This window comes from Centropristis striata, chromosome 1 (genome assembly GCF_030273125.1).
Source record: "Centropristis striata isolate RG_2023a ecotype Rhode Island chromosome 1, C.striata_1.0, whole genome shotgun sequence".
NCBI classification, from domain to species: Eukaryota; Metazoa; Chordata; class Actinopteri; order Perciformes; family Serranidae; genus Centropristis; species Centropristis striata.
This window is the reverse complement of record NC_081517.1, coordinates 23052774-23072309: the sequence shown is the minus strand read 5'-3', so window position 1 is coordinate 23072309 and position 19536 is coordinate 23052774. Positions and strand designations below refer to the sequence as shown.

Below are 19536 nucleotides of genomic sequence, written 5' to 3'. Positions count from 1 at the left end.
TAGTGCAGTAACAGAAGTAGCAGGGTAAACATTACATTAATAATATTTTAGAAACATCTAAATAATACAAAATAAATATATAAATAGAAAATGAAAATAATAACAATAGTAGTAAAATAATAATAATAAAAAAATATATATATAAAAAATAAAGATTGTCAGGGGTCACAAGCAAAGAAAAATTTAATTGAATCAAAAATACTGAAGTGGGAGCATAATCTCACAGTTTTGATAGCTTTCTTGTTTTTAGCATTATATATTGACTTGAAGTACATCTCCAGTTCTTTCATAAAAACACAAAATAAAGGTTTCACTTTGGCAAATTTACATTTATGGATGTAAAACTTTGCAAGGATTATAATTAGATTCATTAAATAATATTGTTTTTCAACTGAAATGTTACTCATTTTAAAACCAAAAAGTACATCTTGCAAGAGGAGCTTGAAGTCACACAGGTGATATTATCTTAAATAAATCTGCAAATATCTTCCACAGTTTACGGGTATGTTTACATTTCCAAAACAGATGGATAATAGTCTCAGCATGGGTGTCACAAAAGGGACAATTTAGATCTAGATCAACATATTTGAATTTGATAAAAAAAAAGATCTCACCGGGTAACAACGATGAATAATTTTAAATGACACTTCTTTCACCTTATTAACCACAAAGAATTTTTGAGGTAGGGACCAGATTGTTTCCCAACATAAGTTATCAACCTGACTATTCCAGTAGGATATTTCAGGTGAAACGGAAACAATATTACAATGAAAAAGAGCACGGATCTTACGGTTATTCTTACAGCTAGATGGGTTGAAGCAGACTTTACCAACTGGTGAGTCAGTTACATCAGTAGAAGGAACATCAAGCACAGAAACAGACATGTTACTTAGACTATGGCATACTGTTTAGGAGTAATAGGTATCATATACTGTTGAAGAAACTCTTGATACGAAAATAAAACACCATTGCTGTTGAAAAGTTGTTTAACTCAAATAATACTATTGTTGAACCATTCCCCAACGAAAATAAATCTGTCCTTATAGAGTATATCTTTGTTATTCCATATAGAGTAACGGTGTGGTGAAAAAATGTGTTTGTATATCATAGACCATGCAAGCAATGCTTGTCTGTGAAAGTTGGAAAGGTAAACAGAAATGTTTTCTATGTTATAGTTACACACTAAAAGGAATTTTAAACCACCAACATAATTGGGGATAAAATTCCATATTGAGTCTGTTTTTTCAGGAATTGCTTAATCCAGTTGACTTTAAAGGTGTTGTTCAAAGAATCAAAATCCAAAAAATGTAGTCCCCCGTTCTCATATGTGTTTATGACAACAGATTTTTTTATGTAATGTGTTTTATTCTTCCATAAAAATTTGAACAACATCTGATCTATGCATTTGATGGTTTTCTTGTCAATATGTAATGAGAGGGCAGCATAAGTAAGTCTAGATATTCCTTCTGCTTTTGTTATTAATGTTCTACCTCTTAATGATAGATCTCTTAGGAGCCATAGATTAAATCTTTTTGGGGGGTTTTTCTATAACAGGGGCAAAATTTAAGGCATTTCTAGCTGTCTGATCTATGGATGTGGCTTTGAAGTGATGCTGAACAACAAACTGACGTCATCAGGAGGCGACTCTCGCACCTCAAAGAGCCACAACATAAGGCAGACTAGTAAGTGAAACACCACTCAGTTATCCGTGTGTTAACGCCTGCACCGCAGCAGCAGCAGCAGCTGCCGCCGCCGCCGCCTGCTACGCGCATCTGTCCGTGTGCAGCAGACACAGCAGCAGACCTGGCGATGATGGCGGACTGTGTTGGCTTTCAAGCGCAAATCGCCTCGATTATAGAGATTTTGGCCAATTCGGCAGTGGCGGAGATCTGCAAACTGGTAGACGACGGGTACGCGGCGCTGCGCTCCCAGATGGACCAGGAGCGGGAGAAGAGCGAGAAGGAGAACGATGCCCTGCGACAGAAACTGCGAGAAATAGACGTGAAGATGCGGAGCTACGAGAGGAAGATGAGGAGACGGAGTCAGCGGGAGGAGATGCACGCCGTTCATTTTAGGCCACCTGAAGGTAAATAGAGGAGGAAGTGAAGAGGAAGGCAGGGCTACAGCTGGCCTGCTGCCTTCAACCGTCTGAGGGAGGAATGACAGACATGTCCTCATACAGTAATATGTCCTCATACAGTAATATGATGCATTCAGTCTTTGATCAATATGACACCACGCAGTAAGTTGCAGTGGCTGTCAGTCTGTTTCTAACTTCTTCTTCTCTGCTGGCATGACTGATCACACACAATGCCAGCTGCACTACTGTGGACCTCAGCAACATGCAGCCATACATTATATCACATGTCAATGCGTCATATGGCATGCTGGACACACTGACATTTATAGGCTACTGCAGTTCTATGCACATGGGTTCTGTGTAATTTGTTTAAATCTGGAGATATCCACATGAGAAACACACTGGTGGGCTCCTCCCCTTCTTCTTCCACCTGATCAATGGCTGTATCCCAAAGTCGAGGATCCTTCCTTGGTGGGATCCTTCCTTCAGAGTCGGGTCCTCCACAGACGAGGCCAGAGTCCTTCCTATCTCTTGTATAACGCACAAATAGAACAGCCTTCAGAGTGTGCAGGAGTGTGTCATTGTGTAATTGGACGTCCTGCTTAAATTCAGCACTGCAGTTTAAAACCAGTAAAGAAATGTATAACTTTCTGAATGGCATAGCTAAATATACTTTGCACATAGTACAACATCATCTGACACATAGAAATTAATTAACAATAACTTTAGCGACTGAGACGGCATTAATTAACTTAACCGGCAATGTATCAAGATGACGTTTATTATCTTTAGCTAAATATTCTGGCTTTTGTTTATGGATATGTTTTGCTTGACTTTGAACACACGTTTTGTAAGTTATGTGATAACATTCAGTGAAAACTGAAAATACTTATATATTTAAATTCATATTGCGCCGCCGGCGTCGCTGTTTCTACGCTCGCCATTTTTAAATCTCCCTTTAGACTGGTGTGCGCAAGGCATTATGGGTAGTCGCATGCATGGAGGATACACACATGCATCCTTGGAATTTTGGCAGAAGAAGGACTCTGTCCTCTGGAGGATCCTGGACATTGGGACAGTCCTTTTGGCAGATGTCGATCACGTAGTATCCTTCAGATTCAGCCGTTTGAGGATCCTTCCTTGACTTTGGGATACAGTTAGTGTGTAGTTTGTTTCTGCTAACCTGTACCTGGCCTCAATGTGTCGTTTGATATTGTGACTGAACACATTCATTTGGGATTATGTAGTAAGCACAAAACAAAAATAATGAATTAAATAAAACTAGATTTTGATAAAATTACTCTTTAAAGACAAGATCAAAATATTAACATCAGCCAACCTCCACTCTTGTCTGCAAGGCAAGTGTATGAACTGGAGTGTTAGGATTCATTTGTCTGCTTGTAACCAACAAAGGTAGTTTTTTAAAACCTGTGCAAATCGGTGCCCATAATTTTATTGGCACCCTCCGACATGCACCGACCATTGTTTAACCATTGCTTTTATTGAAAATCTTATAGATAACACCACACTACTCTTTATGTACGCCAAACCAACAAACTTTTTTGGGCACTTCTCTCTACTCTCTGTTGCATTTCCACAGTTCTCACCTGGGAACAAGTCACAAGAATGAGACTTTGTTGTTCCATAATTGTGTCAGACAATTATAATAACAATCTGAGTCAGTGGCCAAACAAGCACTTCTAGTGGGCGTACATTGAGGGTGCATAGTTACCCTGTGCGATTACATTATAGCTCATTTCACTGCTGCTGGCTGCAGGTCTCTCACTCAATGCTGGACCAGTTTCAAAAATTGTTAATTTCTTTGTGGCAAAAATATGGTGAAATACTGATGTAAAGAGATCCCTTCTTCAAGTAAATTTAGTGTAATAAATGGAGAAAATCCACAGCTCTCATTCTATGTACTAATTACTTGAAAAACGTAATAAAATGAAGCTATTATGAGGCTTCTTCAATTTAAGTGGCCAAATCCCTTCTTTGTGTTAATCCCTCTGCTACAGCTCAGCAAGGAAACACTGTCTGTGGAAAAACACAATATATATTAAGCAGGAAGTGTAGTTTTGATTCAGTCTTATGGCTCTCATTGACTTGGTTTACAGCAGCAGCAGACAGCCTTTTTTATTGACTAAGTACCTTTTCAAAACAGACAAAGATATAGTTGCCCCTGTCCCAAATTCAACAAAATGAAATGTATTGTCTTTGCACAATTTTCAATTGAATATAACTTGCGGGGAAAAAAAGGATTAGCAAATGATTGCATTCTGTGTTATTTTTTGCAGTGTCCCAACTTTTTTGGTCAGGCTGGCATGCATTACCATGTTGCTAAAGCTAGTGGTGGTCTGGCCTAGCTGTGCCCGTTGCTATTTTGTAGACAAGGCTTTGAATTTGATGCTGGCTGTGACCGTGCGCCAGTGCAGAGAGATGAGTAGCGGGATGACATGTGCTCTCCTGTGCTGGTTGAAGACCAGACATTTGCAGAGGCTTGGTGGTGCACGCAGCAAGACCCGCCAGTAGCGATTTACAGTAGTCTAAATGTGATAACACAAGGGCCTGAAACAGGAGTTGTGTCGGGCAGAGTCTGATTTTCCTGATGTTTTACAGGGAGAATCGACAAGATCGGGCAATTGAGGACACATGAACCTTGAAGGTCAGTTGGTGATCAATCACGACAGTTTCGTGCAGAGCTTGTGGGCACAAGTTGCATGAATCCAAGCTAAAGATTGATAGGCTTATGTAAGGTGGGACGGGGTTGGATGATGAGGAGCTCTGTCTTTGAGAGGTTAAGCTGAAGGTGATGTTCTGTCATCCATGTGGAGATGTCCACAAGGCAAGCAGAGACACGAGCCAAGATTGTGGGGTCGTTTGGTGGGAAGGAAAGGAACAGCTGGGTATCATCGGCATAACAATGGTATGAGAAGCCATGATTACGGATGATTGTGCATTGTGAGGTGGTGTAAGTTGAGAAGAGAAGGGGGGCCTTGCACTGATCTTTCGGGCACCCAAGTGGAAAGGTTTTGTAGTTTGGACACTCCTCCCTTCCAAGATCTACCTGCTAGGTAAGACTCAAACCATCGGTTGGCAGAACCTGAAATTCCAAGTTCTGTGAGTGAAAAGAGGAGGATATGGTGTCTAAGGCTGCAGAGAGGTCCAGCAGCAAAAGAGCTGATGATTGGCCAGCTGCTCGAGCCAGACGCAGTGATTCTGTTAGTAGATTTTATTCTGTCTCAGTAGAGTAATCCTGATTGAAGCCAGACTGATTTGGATCATACATGTTGTTATAGGAAAGGAACCTGGAGACTTGGTTCAAGACTGTGCGCTCCAGAATTTTTGGAATGGAATGGTAGGAGTGAGACAGGTCTGTAGTTTCCCACCTGGTTCGGGTCCAGTGATTTTTTTTGGAGCAGTGGAGTCACCTGCACCTGTTTGAAGGGGGTGGGAAACACAGCAGCTGTAAGTGAGGAGTTGATGATGTGTGTGCTTGCTGAGGAAATGGTTTGAAGGAGATTGGATGGTATCGGATCCAGTGGACAGGTGATTGGTCAAGAATCCAGCAGAATTTTCAAGACCTCCTCCTCGGTCTGAGGGTGTAGAGAGGTGAGAGAAGCCAGATTAGATGGTGGCAGCAGCTGTCGCTTGTCAGGCTTAGAGAACTGGTTACTGATGGCAGCAACTTTTTCCGTGAAAGGGCAGAGAGTAGCAAAGTCAAGTTCTACAACGAAGTGCTCAAGTTGGCACCCTGGCAGTAGGTATATGATGACAACAATTAATTTAGCTGGAGATGTAACCCTCATTCCTCAGTGCCGCCTCCGTGTCCAACAGATCTTGGCGTGTTTTCTGGGCGGATCCAGGTTTCAGTCAGAGCAAGCACTTGTAAGTTTGATAGATTAACCTGCGCTTGGATGAATTCTGATTGGCAGTTCCATAAGCCTAAGGTGAAAGAAGAGTGAGTGAGTGAGGCTTTCCTGAGAGTGGAAAGATTCTCAGGGTTGCGTTGTCTGTGACAGATTCTGTGTTTCCGGTAGCCATGAATGACGAGGAGTAGGAAAGGAGTTGAAAGTGATCTACAGTCCGTGTCCTTGCTCGGTTCACACAATGAGGGCTGACGCTACAGTGAAGCAGTTTCCACGTGTACCAGGGCGGTCCACTACTGGGCCCGCACCTTCACGTCACTCAAGCAAATTAGCCAATCGGCGATGAGCAAGCGCGCCGTCACTTCCTCACTAACACAATGTCTACAATTAGCCCTTACGGCCACAAAACAGCATGAAATCTAGACGAACTCGAACAAAAATACCACAACACCTTACTGACCTGTCTCTGTCTCTAACATACAACACAGTGCTTGTTCTGACCCTCTCTATGCCTCTATTACCCTTTCGACCAACGCAAACCTTCTTTTCCTGGGCTGGTGCTGGTGCTGGTTTGCAGTTGGTTCAACTTGCGAACAACTTCACACACAACACCCCTCCTCCCTCCCTCCACTGGTTACCAGTGGCTGCGCGGATATGCTCCAAGACTCTAGCTCTGGTGTATTCTGCTGTTAACGGTTCAGGTCCTGCTTACATCCAGGACCTTGTCAAACCCTACACTCCTGCTCGTCCTCTCCACTCTGCATCAGACAAACAGCTGGAGACTCCCACCCTGTGTGGGTCAACTCGCCTCAAAACCAACTCCAGACTTTTCTCTGTCCTGGCTCCCAAATGATGGAACGAGCTCCCCACCGACATCAGGACCTCAGACAACCTGTACATCTTCCACCGCAGGCTGAAGACCTATCTCTTCCAACAATACCTCGGTTAAGTCATGGTCACCTAAACAACCTTAAAAAAAAAAAGCTCTTCTTCTTCTCTTCTCTAACGTAAAGCACTCCTGTAGCGATTACAGATGGCTCTTAAAATTATGTACTTACTTGATTCCTGTGGTCTAAAGCTAGTACCTTCAGGTTTAATGCACTTATTGTAAGTCGCTTTGGACAAAAGTGTCAGCTAAATGACATGTAATGTAATGTAATGTTTATATATTCATTGAACACTTCTGCAAAGTCAGGTTTTTAACAAATAATAGTTTTAACACTTCAGTTACAGCTAAGCTAAGTTAAGCTAAGCTAAATATCCCTATTCTTCAATCTCATAGGGGAGGCTGAGTGCATTGGCCATGCCATCAATGGAAAAGAGACTGATGATTCCACTCACCTGAGTAAATTGCAGGCCAGAAGGAAAGGAGAGCAAAATGTATGATGTTTCAGTCGTGCTCCTGGCCATGATTCGGGTACATTAAGGTGTGTTGTTTTTAGAATAAGTTAAGATTGATATTTTTTTTCCTCTAAAGTATGATATAGGGCCAGGCGATAGTAATTATGATAGTTTAATGTTTTTTCATTGAATCAGATTGTGATGAAATCATCATGATACAGGTTTCCTGATACATGATTATTTCATCTAAATTGATCATAATATGTACATACTGACTCAAATTTCTATTTTGAGGAAATATTATTGGATGAGGTTTGGTTTTAGATCTCTACAGGGTTTGTACACAGAGCCAGACGTTTGGAAAGGGCTTAATTTGTTTTGTTTTCAAGTTTAGGGATATGCTTTAATTTAAATGTACGCAACATAATCTGATGTTTCATCAACAGAATCGCTCATGTAAACCATAAATATATAATAATATATGAAATAACAGTGTATAAACTATAACATAGCTTTTTTTGTGATGATGGCTTGGAGAATCCAGAAACTTTAGGTGCCTCAAAAGGGCTTAAATGTTCTCTTGTTGAACAGCTGTATGAACCCTGACATTAGACATTACCACAAAATTCAAAGTAATTAAACAATTGGACTCCCTGGGACTGGCAACCTTCCAGTAACAAGCTTCTCCAAATTTAAGCTCAATTACTTGTGCATACAGCACATACTTTATGAATTTTGGCTAAAATAAATGGTGGTGTGTTTAGCTCCTGCATGCATACAGCCAAGCATTCTACCCATGGGAATAGTCCAGTGTAGTTTAATCAAAATATTGTCTCAATCTGATGACCCTGTATTTGTGTACATTCATGTAAACATAGTGCATGGCTGGAAATATTTTTTTAATCTATAATTGTACTTGTTATGTTATTTTTAAATATGAAATTCTTCAATAAATATGAAAATACTTTGTACTTTTGTCAAATATTTAATTCACACGGTAGTATACAAAAATAGACTTTACCATGTGTTGATTACTTTTGTTTATTATAACATGCTATACTGTGACTATATATCAATGTTGAGATATGTAATGACCTATTATTCATATTCTGCTAAAGTTATGATCTGTATAGATCCATACAAGAAGGCCCTCTGCTAACAAACAAATCTAAGTTAATGGAGGCTGGATGGAAAAGAACTCCCACAGTAAAGGCCATGAGGATATTGGTGTACAAAAAGTAATGTATATTATCACTGTCATACTAGTATACTATATTTTTATCCTGTCGCAGACTGCAGATCACATGATATTTCCACATAAAAATGGACCATTCCTAGATGGTTAATGAACCTGTACTTATATAACGCTTTTGTAGTTGATTTGCGACCACTCAAAGCACTTTACACTACAGACTGCACTCATTCTCACACACATTTATACTGGTGGCAGAGGCTACCCTAAACGGTGCCACCTGCCACCATTGGGAATTCATTCTCACACCGATGAACGCAGCATCGGGAGCAATTTGGGGTTAAGTATCTTGCTCAAGGATACTTTGATATGTAGGCTGCCATGGTCAGTGATAGAACCACCAACCATCCGATCAGTGGGCAACCCACTCTACCAACTGAGCCACAGCCGCCCTAATCAGAAATCAGATTGCAATATCAGGGTTGCTGCGGGGTTTTGAAAGGTACTAAATGGTAGTAAATGAAATTAGCCAAAAATAAGGCCATTAAAAAGTAATAAACGTCATCTGATCAGGTATTACATTTTCGAGCAGTCTGCTGCTAAGTGCCAGCAGCAGCAGCGTCCAAAAGACAACAACGGAGGGTTAGGGTTTATCCTAACCCCAACCGTAACCCTAACCAGCAGCCGCAGACAGCAAATTGTGCAACATTGGGAGCTGAGGTTCCAGAGTTTCTGCTGTATTCATTGAGTAGTGGTGGGGCGATGCTACTCAATGAACATGCTATATTATGCCTGCTGCTACTTCAGAACTAACCTCTTTAAATCGTGATGAAATTTGTTACTTCTTTACTCAGCACTTTACTTTTCACTTTTACACAGGTCCTTTCATTGAACCTTTCTGTTTTCAACTTTTTTAAACCTTCGTCATTTTCTGCCCCTTTTCTGAGAAAGAAATGTAGCTGCAGAGTGTAGCGGTGGAGAAGTGCTGTGTGCTCTCCCTACACATAATGAAATATCATTTTGTCTTGGGTTAGGGTTCAATAACAGTTAACTGTGTATAGCTCAGTGCTGCTAAAAAAGCAAAAAGTATCTGTAACGGTGATATAGGTTCTTGATTTGACTTGAAGTAAAAAAAAATACAGTAATCAGTTACTTTATAATTAGTTACCTCCAACACTGAAGTTAAAAAGGTTGCCGCTACAGTTGCAGATCAATGTTGTGTTGGCATTTTTAAAAATTGTGAAGGTATTAAAAAGGTATTAAAAGGTATTAAATTCAACTTAAGTATTCTGTATATACCCAGAATATCTATAGCTATACAAGAGATAGCCTGTGCATGCTAAAAGATGACACCGTTAGCCAAAATCCTGCAAGTTCAAAAGTCAGGGAAAATACTTGGACAGCCAATGCTCAGTGTTCTGTACTGTCTTTTCAGGAGCTGATGTCCATCAGCCTGTGTCGCCCCTAGCTGCCACCTCTGAAGACAAATCTTTCCATCACATATCAAAGGTAAAGACCGATCAGCTGTTTAAAAATGAAATGTATTAAGTCTTGTGAGTGCTTCGCAGCTATTTCAGTGTTATACTGTACTAGTGCTGTTCCTGTTGGGGCAGGTGCAGCGTGCAGGTGTCTGCTCCAGCTTGGCATGGCTGTCTTTCAGCATGTCGGTGTCTGAAACAAAAATTCAAAGTCAGACATTAAACTCTGATGTCACACAGACAACCATCCACTTTCCATCACGACCATCTTGTTTCTGTAAACGGGAAGCAGACCGTATTTGGACTGTGGAGGAGTGAGAGGGATCTGACGACACTGACTACACACTTCTCTGACTAATTCATGTTGGCATTAACTGGGATGTTAGCTTTGGTTAGCAAAAAACAAAAACAAAATGTATGTTACTTACCTCAGAAAAATTATGTAATTAAATAAATTATGTAAATTATGTGAAAATACAGTTAAAGGATCAAAGTTATGAGACCAAACCAGTAAATGGCCTTTTTAAAAAAACGTTTTATTTATTGACATGTTGCCGTGGATACGCATTGCTTTTCTTCTTTCTTCTTCTTTTCTTCTATTCTGATGACGGCTCGTGGTGTTAGCCACCTGTCAAGCTGTCAAGATATTTTACTAGCGATTGAAACCGGTAGATACTAGCGATAGTGTTGTCCTAAAAAAAGAATTCTGAGGTAATAAATCAAGTGATAAGTTTTGTCATTTTGTATTGAGATAAATCGACCAAAATGCTTCTGCAGCCTCCATCAGCACTCCCTGCTGGAATTTTCTGTAGAATGCAGCTTAAGGCACTTCCTGGTTTGCCTCCCTCGTCAGACCCGGAGGCCTGGTCCAAAGTCTAGCATGGGCTTAATGGGTACCAAATGTACCCTTTAAGCCCATGTGTGTTCAAAATAAGCCCACTTCATAAATTATTGATAAATACATATATATAGATTTTAAATGAAACAATACAAATCTTGTCTTTATTGCTAAGATGTAGCTGCAGTGATTCAACAACATTGGTATTGGACTGCATTCCAGATATGACATTATTTAGGTTGATATTATATTCATAGGCTAATATTTATACGTATTTATTATTCATTGGTTTATTCAATGGTTGTTGTTTTACTGCATTTTTTCTTTTTTTCTGTTTTATGAATAAAATGTATTGTATGTAACCAGGGTGCCATTTAAAATGAGACATCTGTCTCTATCGATTTTCCCTCTCTAAATAAAGGTTATTAATAATAATGGGTCTCAGCAACACATTGGTCAAGAGTGACGTTGATCGGATGAATGGTTGTAGAGACACTCAACTAACAAACACACAGAGATTACTGGATTTAGAGATAGATGTAAGGCATCCCTTCTTCCCCCCGAGAACATAGAAATGAAGGCAGTAGAGATGATACATACTCACAGGTGACCTGGAAACTTCAACCTTTGTGTTCACTCAAGTAGGCCAAACCACTAAATCCATATGAATGCATGGGTAACAGGGGCAAGTTCAAGCAGTTCAAGTAGGACTCTATTACATGCCACAATCATATAAGCAAATTATATCAATCAATCAGACTTTATTTGTATAGCACTTTTCATACAAGAGAAATGTAACAAAAAAGTGCTTTACATAAAAAGGAGAAATATAACAATAAAACATAGAAACAAGCAAACACCCTCCGCCCATCCCCAACCCTCCACCCCACCCATCCTATTAAAAACAAAGCACAAACTGAGGAAACGGAGGAAACACTGGAGGCAGCTTAGAAATTAATTAGATAAAAAATAAAGTAAAGTAAGGTAAAACAAAATAAAATTAAAGAAATTAAAGAAAATAATGACAATAAAATGTTTTTTTTAAAAAGCTAGATAAAAAAGATGAAACAATAAATAAATAATTAAGAAGTGGAGCATGATAAAAATACACTAATAAATATTAGCAAATAAATAAATTAATAAAAGAGAAGATGTAATAACACTAAGATGCATGAGCAGGTAAAAGCCAAATTAAAAAGATAAGTCTTAAGTTTGCTGTTAAAAATACAAATAAAGTATGTATTATGTATAAATAAATGATACATCACTTAGTACTTAGTAAAGTAATTGGATTGGACAATATACCTGAGAAAGATACATCCTCTGAATGCTCCAGGTCTCTGGTTTGTGGCTGTAAAGTTTCAGGCTGTGATTATTCTAGTGGTCACACAAGTGAGTCTCAGAATTCCAGCCATATCCAATTTATTCATTTTTAGGACTGTTTATCAACCCAAGTATATAAATATTCAAATACACCATTTTATGTATATTTTATAATTCAGTTATACTGCATGCAAACACAACTGCAGGATGTTTGCCACTAACTCCATGGGATTAGTTTAAAGTGTCTATGTCTGTGAAGGTGAGACTCTTGGATGCTTATACACTAGATCCCATTTTCATTCAGATATTTTAGATGAGAGGTCAATAGACTCTTTAAAAAAGTCATAGTCATTACATCCCCTCTTCATTATTTAGATTAATTTTAGAGCATAATTCAATCCCTGACAAACAGCAACTAATGGATGGTCTAATTTCATATGATACCAATAGAGCTCAACAGTAACCGCCCATTAATCGGCTCCAGTTCTGGAAGTGAATTTCTCATTTATTTCTATATTGATGCTTCAGAAAATCCTTATATAGAGTTTTAAGCCATTCATCTACTCAGCAACAATTACTCATGCGTTAGAACTCTCAGATGTACGTGACTTTAGGGAAAAGCTCCTGCTAAATGACATTGTAACATTGAGAGATTAATTGTAAATAAATATTTGACCTTAGAACAGTGAGAAGTAATTTTTTTTCACATGGATTTTTAGTATACCATTGAATAATGACTGAATACATAAGCTTAAGCAACAAAAATATTGTTTATTTTTGTTCAAGTCCAACAGACCAGTGCAATTTTTGCCATTAATTGTAGCAATAGCATATTTAGAAATATAGTACATTTCAGAAATTCAAGTAGCCTATAGGTAGGTAGACCTTCTGTAAACTATAATACTTTGGTTTTTGAAGTAAAACACAATCCACGCTAGCTACCACACTAGCCGCTAGCTGCTATATGTTTTGCATTGAGGTTATACTTGAGGCTGGATGTGCTGCAGTGATATGTGAATTCCTTGTTGCATAGCAACACAACCATTGACGTTTCCATCCGTTGGTTTTTAGTAACTAAATGTCCCATCATCCACGGGGCCAACCATCAGCTTCTTCCTTCATGTTCACTGTGGTTTGTTGTTGTCTGAACTCATGAACGCTAGTTGGTGCTCCAGTATAATCGGTCCGCCTGAAACTCATCCAGTGAGAAACGTTCCGCGGTGCAAAAATAAGTGCGATTAAAATGCATACATTTTTTTAACGCATTAATTTTTGTGCAATTTATTAATCTTAATTGTAACTATAAAATATTGAATCTTGAGCAAACCAGACCCACTGCCCTCTGTGGTTTTCCCTATACCAATGCAGTCTCTAATCATTAACATTAGGCTGTAACATAAAACTATGCAATATTAACTAAAATCCTAACTTTTCCAGCAGGAATTCAGCTGTAGGTGGTGATGGCTGATGTTTTTCTAACTTGGAGGATGAAAAGTTCTTGCATTTTATAACAAAATGCAAAGTGGATAATATGCAACTTGACATGTTGTCTGCAACGACATAATGGATTTCATTAAACTTTCCTGTATGAACATGGTTACATGTCTGATTCTAGGTCTTCCCTGAAGTGTGTGAGAAATGACAAGTGAACCTGATGAATGCAGATATTTCTATGAGATCTTCCAGCTGTTTTTTGATGTGTCACAGCATGAGGAAACCAAGGTGTTGCCCCTGGTGAAGCAGGAGAAGGTGGAGAAGGATGACTGCAACCTGGACCTCAAGGTGGAGGTCAACATCAGGGCAGAGTGTGGCCTGTCTACTGGTGAGTGTAGCTAAGCACATTAATAAATTCATTTTCACTTGATTGTTCTTTTGGTTTTAATGTTTTCTCTGGTTGTAACACAAACAAAGTAGAATGTGAGCATAAACTAGAAGATTGCCAGGGAAGAACGGGCTGCATTTGTATATGCAGAGCCTTACTCGTCGGGGAGGGCCGCATGGTTCTGATGATGTAGCCAAGAATGTCAAGGTATTCTGTCCCTATTATGTGTAGATTGTTACACAGACAAATCAGAAAATCTGAAGTACACTGAGAATATCTTGGGTGTGACCTAACCTAGATTTGTCCCTGAGTCTGATTTATTGATAGTTTTTAAATTCCCCACAACCCTTGATAGGATATATGAATGGATAGATGAATGGATTTCCCTCAATTAATATTATTTTTTTCAATTATTATCAAAGAAAGACATTGCAGTAATAATGTTTTCTGGTTAATTCTCTTTCAATATCTCTTTTTTTCTTGAACTTAAACAGTTACAGTTTTAAAAAAAACCCTGAAAAAGATGACTTTAGAATGGTGAATGTATAGGGTCTGACTTCTTGGTTGTTGTTTTTTTGCTTTGTTTGTTGGCTTTTGTTTTTCTGTTTCATAAACCAGGTATTGATTTTGTATGTTTTAAAAATTATTTTTAATAATTTCTTTGAATTGTAATCAGTATTCCACTTTTTGGTAAATTATTGAATTTAATATTGTAGTTTTTTTCTTCTAACTGCCAGAGATTCTAGATTCTAATTGTTACTCTGTATGCTTTTACTATGTATTTAAACTGTGTCCTGTTTGAGGACCCCAGGAATATAGCCATTACTCCCACAACGGAGTGATGGCTAATGGGGATCCTAATAAATAAACTAAACTAATAAACTAAACTTCACTGACCCTATTCCCTTGTGCCCATCTATGTGTCTTCAGCCATGGAGCCCAGTGAGGAGACCCCCTCTAGTGATATTGTTCTTCACACCAGTGTCACCAACATCACCTCTCCCAGCACCCTGCCCTCCTCTCCCCCCACTGATGCCACAATGGACCTGACCTGCAGGCCTCGAGCCAAACGTAAAGCCACCCTACCTCTGGCCAACAGTTTGACAGTCAGCTGTGGGGGAGTCCCAGCCCCCGAGGCCACTGGCAGGGACCTTGGCGGCAGCCTAACAGGTGGTGCTCTGAAGCCAGAAATTCAGACAGATGATGCTACAGAAGATGAACTTCATCCCTCTGAGCTGTCAGCCCCTGTAGCCTCAGATGAGCCGAGCCCCGATCGCCTCAACAGTGTGGGCCTGGACCTGGCCTGGATGCAGGAAAGGGTTAGCCATCTGGGTGCAGCGTATGCAGTCGCACAGTTGGGTTTAGGGAACACAGAAACTGGCCACCCCTCTTCCTCCTTCCCCTCACAGGGAGGTGGAGACAATCTAGATGGCCCTCCAACCATGCTCTTCACAGGAGGTGCTCATGAAATGGCTGCTTTCGCCGCCTCCTTTGACATGGCTGCTGCCGCTGCTGCCGCCGCTGCTGTCGTCGCTACATCACCTCCACCACCTCCTCCACACTCTCACCCTACAGCTCCTCCTGCCACCACCATCAGCCAGAGGCGGACTTATAGGACCGGCACAGCTGCTGCTAAAGAGCCTGTGGTGTGCGCTGTGTGCGGCCGAGTCTTCCCCAGCGCAGCCGCCCTGGATCTGCACCAACGGGTGCACACAGGGGAGAGGCCCTACACCTGTCCCCACTGTGGAAAGGGCTTCGCCCAGCCCAACAACCTGCGGGTCCATCTTCTCATTCACACTGGGGAGAGGCGTTATCGATGTTCGCTGTGTGGTAAGAGTTTCATCTCGTCCAGCCACCTGAAGAGGCACCGCACAGTCCACACGCAGGAGAAACCGTACAGCTGCTCACGATGCGGACAGTCCTTCAGCCAAATGTGTAGCGTCCGCAGACACCGGCAGCAGTCCCAGTGTGGCCTGTAGACTGACTGTAGGAAGGGTGGATGGCAGATGTAAATCTTCTCATTCAGTTTGGGCTCTGAAGGGTGAATGATTGAAAACCTTTACGTAGGAATTCTACAATCTTATGTAAGAAGCAAGGCTGTATCCTGTGATATCCTGACACATTGTTGATGTTTGTCCAAGGTCATAGCAGTCACATGTGAATTCTGTTTTTAAGGTAAAGGAAAGGATTTCCCCTTAAACCCCTCTAAACCTTTTCTTACTCTTCAAACTCAGAGAGGATCACAGAGTGGACTGTAAAAGAGTGCCTGAGACGGTGTTGGTAACACTTAACACATCAATTTTTCATTAAATCATCTTGTTTGTGATAACAAAGCTGACACGCATGGTTTGATCCAGGAGGAGAAATGTGGTTATCTTGGATCATTTTGGCTGATGATGTTGGTACACAGCCATCATGGCAGTGTAGCTGCACTGAGCACCTTGTAGAACAGGAGGAACAGAACCATTCAGCATTTTAAGAGAGATTTAATTTAGCTGACTGCAAAGTTTAAAAACACAAAAACCTCCTCAGTAGAGTTCTGATTGAAATATTCATGATTTTCAAAGCCTAACTCAGTCAAAAAGGGAAAGAGCAACACATTTCCAACACCTCCAAAGCTATCTCAGTGGCATGTGGTATTTTTATGTAGTACTTTTGCTGTGTTATAAATATATACACTCATCTTACACAATGTCCAAACTTTTTTGGAGTCAGGGTTCTATGTAGATTTTTTGTGTCTGCAACCCTCATTCCAAAAATGTTGGGACGCTGCGTAAAACGTCAATACAAACAGAAAGCATTGAATTCAGAATGAGTGTATATATTTACAAAAAATTGTTTGAGCATTAGATTTATGTACTGTCTTTGTACTGTATTCAATTGAATGTAGGTGGCAAATGATTAACCCAACATCCCAACTGTATGGGGGCTTGTAGAACAAACGGCAACAACAACAACAACACACCGCATCAGCCATCCCTGCAAATCATGAATAAAGAAGACCTGTCTTTAAATAGGTTGCCATTCTTAATAATAATGATACCTTTGTTTATATAGCACCTTCAAAATAGTGTTTACGAAGTAATTTGACAGTCAGGCCAAGCAAAAGCAGAAGGCCAAAAGCAATGTAACAACAAAATAATATAGTGCAGCCGAACAAAAGCAAGAAAAAATTATGGTAAAATGAATATAACAAACAAAGTCCAGAATTTAAGTAATATTTATCAGAAAAAATACACTATAAATAGGTAGAAGCAATATATACAATACACCTGTGAAAACATGATAAAAAAGGAAACAACATCACACAAATGCAAGTCGTAAGAAGTGATTTAAAAGAAGTCACTGATTCAACGAGCCTTAACTCATGGTCTCACATCCCCAGCAGTTCACATCACAGAGACAATCTAAAACAGCAGCTAGGCTTCTTGGGTCATCAGTGTATATCTGTGTGTCATCAGCATATAAGTGAAATGAGACAATGTGATGTTGGATTATTTTGCAGAGTGGGAGCATGTAAATAGAAAATATAATTGGACCTAAAATCAAAAATTGCGGTGCACCACAGGTAATGGGAGACCTCTAAGATGTGTAATTCCATATGGTGACTGAGTAGGTGCTGTATCCTCTTAAACTGTCTTTACTAGCTGTGTTTCCATTAAAGTCGAATCAAATTTTCAGGCAAAATTTTGAATGCCACACTAAAGAAAATGCAAATTATGGACGTTTCCATCAACTGGATAGATCGAATAAACAAAGCTGCAGAAACGTACTTTGGTCAGAAGATGACAGTGTAATGAATTGCTCTAGCCCATTTAGGCCTAAAACGCCTGTTAAAAAAAACCTATGGACGATTTTAAAATAACCCCCTAAAACCTGAAGTTTTTCTGGAAATTCAACAGAAGTGTCAACGCTTCCTACTAAATAATAGATTTTTCAGCCTCTGTAGCAGATAGCCCCCGGTTTTAATGGTAGAAATGTGGTAATGCTTTCCCGGTTTAAATAAATTAAGATAATCCATCAGTTAACAGTAGAAGAGATTTAGCAAGACAGAAAAAATAGGTTGTTAATCTGACAACTTTGGCCAACAATGAGAGAAAATATGTCTTCAGGAATTATACTCAGTTGGGTAGCTTTTAACTGTTCTTTCATGTCAGAGCAGAAACACAACTTATTCGCAGAAAGTCTTTCAATCTCTCTTTTAGCGCATTAACTTTTTTTGTTTTTTAAAAAGACAAGCATAAAAACTTTATTGTGCATTTTTTAAAAGTTTTTTCAAATGTTTCCATCAAGCTTTTCTCACATAAATCTTCAAAATGCACATCTAAGTTTGTTGATGGAAACCCAACTACTGTCAATGAACTCCAGCTTGACATGTTTGGTAACGTGCTAGCATATAATTTACAATGCAAAGTTCAGGGCAGCTTCGAAGTTATTGGGAGTTATTTTTTAATGTTAAACGCATTAGCTTACAAGCTAACTGCTTCTGCCTGCCTCAAGTCTTCATGCCAAGCTAGACTTACCACACCCTGGACCTATCTGTATTCACAAATTACCATATCATCCTATTTTCTGAATGCGGCTAAAATGACAACGAAGTATAGGCCTATTCTGTAAAATGTCCGAATTTAAAGCACTTGAATTATTCCCATAACTGTATGTTAAAGTTTTGGATGAAATTGGAGGCAGTGGTGATACGCAATTTGTTTTTCATGGTGTATTTATCAAACATAGTCCACTCTGTGACTTATTGTGTGATATAAAGGTGAGTGGCCTTCTCAAGGCAACTTGGTATTGAATGGTAACACATTCAATACTTGACATACATACCAAGTTCATGTTTATGTCTGCCACTGCAATTATCTGTATATTTATTTACTCCTCATTTCTTTACAGGGAATTTGGGTTTTGTTTACTATGTTTTTCTATCTAAATGACTAATTGGGATAACACATTCAAATAGGTCCAGTATTGAGTGAGACACTACAGCTAGTGATGTGCCAGTGAAGCCTCATGAACCATTGTCATTATTTTCTGAGCCCACTAGATGGAGCTATTGGTTTAAAGAAAAAGGCTTGAGCAATGGGAATTGAGTGCGTTTTCAGCTCTTTGTTGAACAGAGAGCGCCATCTAGTGGACTCAGAAAATAATGACAATGGTTCATGAGGCTTCACTGACACATCACTAACTACAGCAGTAACAGTAGCGAAACAAGCTGCTTAACTACATCAATTAAATGTATGTCCACTAAAAGTGCTCAGATTGTTGACTGACTACATTATGAAAAACTTGCTTTATAGACAAGCACCAGTTCAACACAAAACATTTAAATCAATATCATTAAAATGAGCTTTTAACAGCATTTTTTGTTTGGAAAATGTGCTTTTAAAGAGTTTCTTCCCCTCTTTTGCTGTCCGAGGTCTTAGCCATAAGAGTCACTGCAGACCGGATGGTCTACTGGGTGGACCAGAATGTTAGGATCCATTTGTAGAACAACTAGACACAAATTCAGCCTGTCCATATCCAACAAAGATAGCTATGAAAGCTGTAACTCCATATTTTCCTGGCACATTTTGGAAAATGCACAAACACT

The 19536-nt window shown here is 39.5% G+C and overlaps 1 protein-coding gene across 1 annotated transcript; it reads left to right on the top strand.

The window, feature by feature from the left end:
• Positions 1 to 1715: 1715 nt before the first annotated feature.
• LOC131973274 (PR domain zinc finger protein 1-like) lies at positions 1716 to 18981 on the top strand. The gene is made up of 4 exons (XM_059335236.1): positions 1716 to 2086; positions 9918 to 9991; positions 13829 to 13943; positions 14874 to 18981. Exons 1-4 carry the CDS (start codon positions 1810 to 1812, stop codon positions 15920 to 15922), a joined length of 1515 nt encoding a protein of 504 aa, XP_059191219.1. The 5' UTR covers positions 1716 to 1809; the 3' UTR covers positions 15923 to 18981.
• Positions 18982 to 19536: the final 555 nt, after the last annotated feature.

Bases quoted from the DNA above. Each gene is read 5' to 3' on its own strand.
- LOC131973274 (XM_059335236.1), top strand. From the start codon at position 1,810: ATGATGGCGGACTGTGTTGGCTTTCAAGCGCAAATCGCCTCGATTATA. The intron at 2,087-9,917 runs GTAAATAGAGGA...CTGTCTTTTCAG, and splicing joins TCATTTTAGGCCACCTGAAG to GAGCTGATGTCCATCAGCCT. The intron at 9,992-13,828 runs GTAAAGACCGAT...GATGTGTCACAG, and splicing joins CTTTCCATCACATATCAAAG to CATGAGGAAACCAAGGTGTT.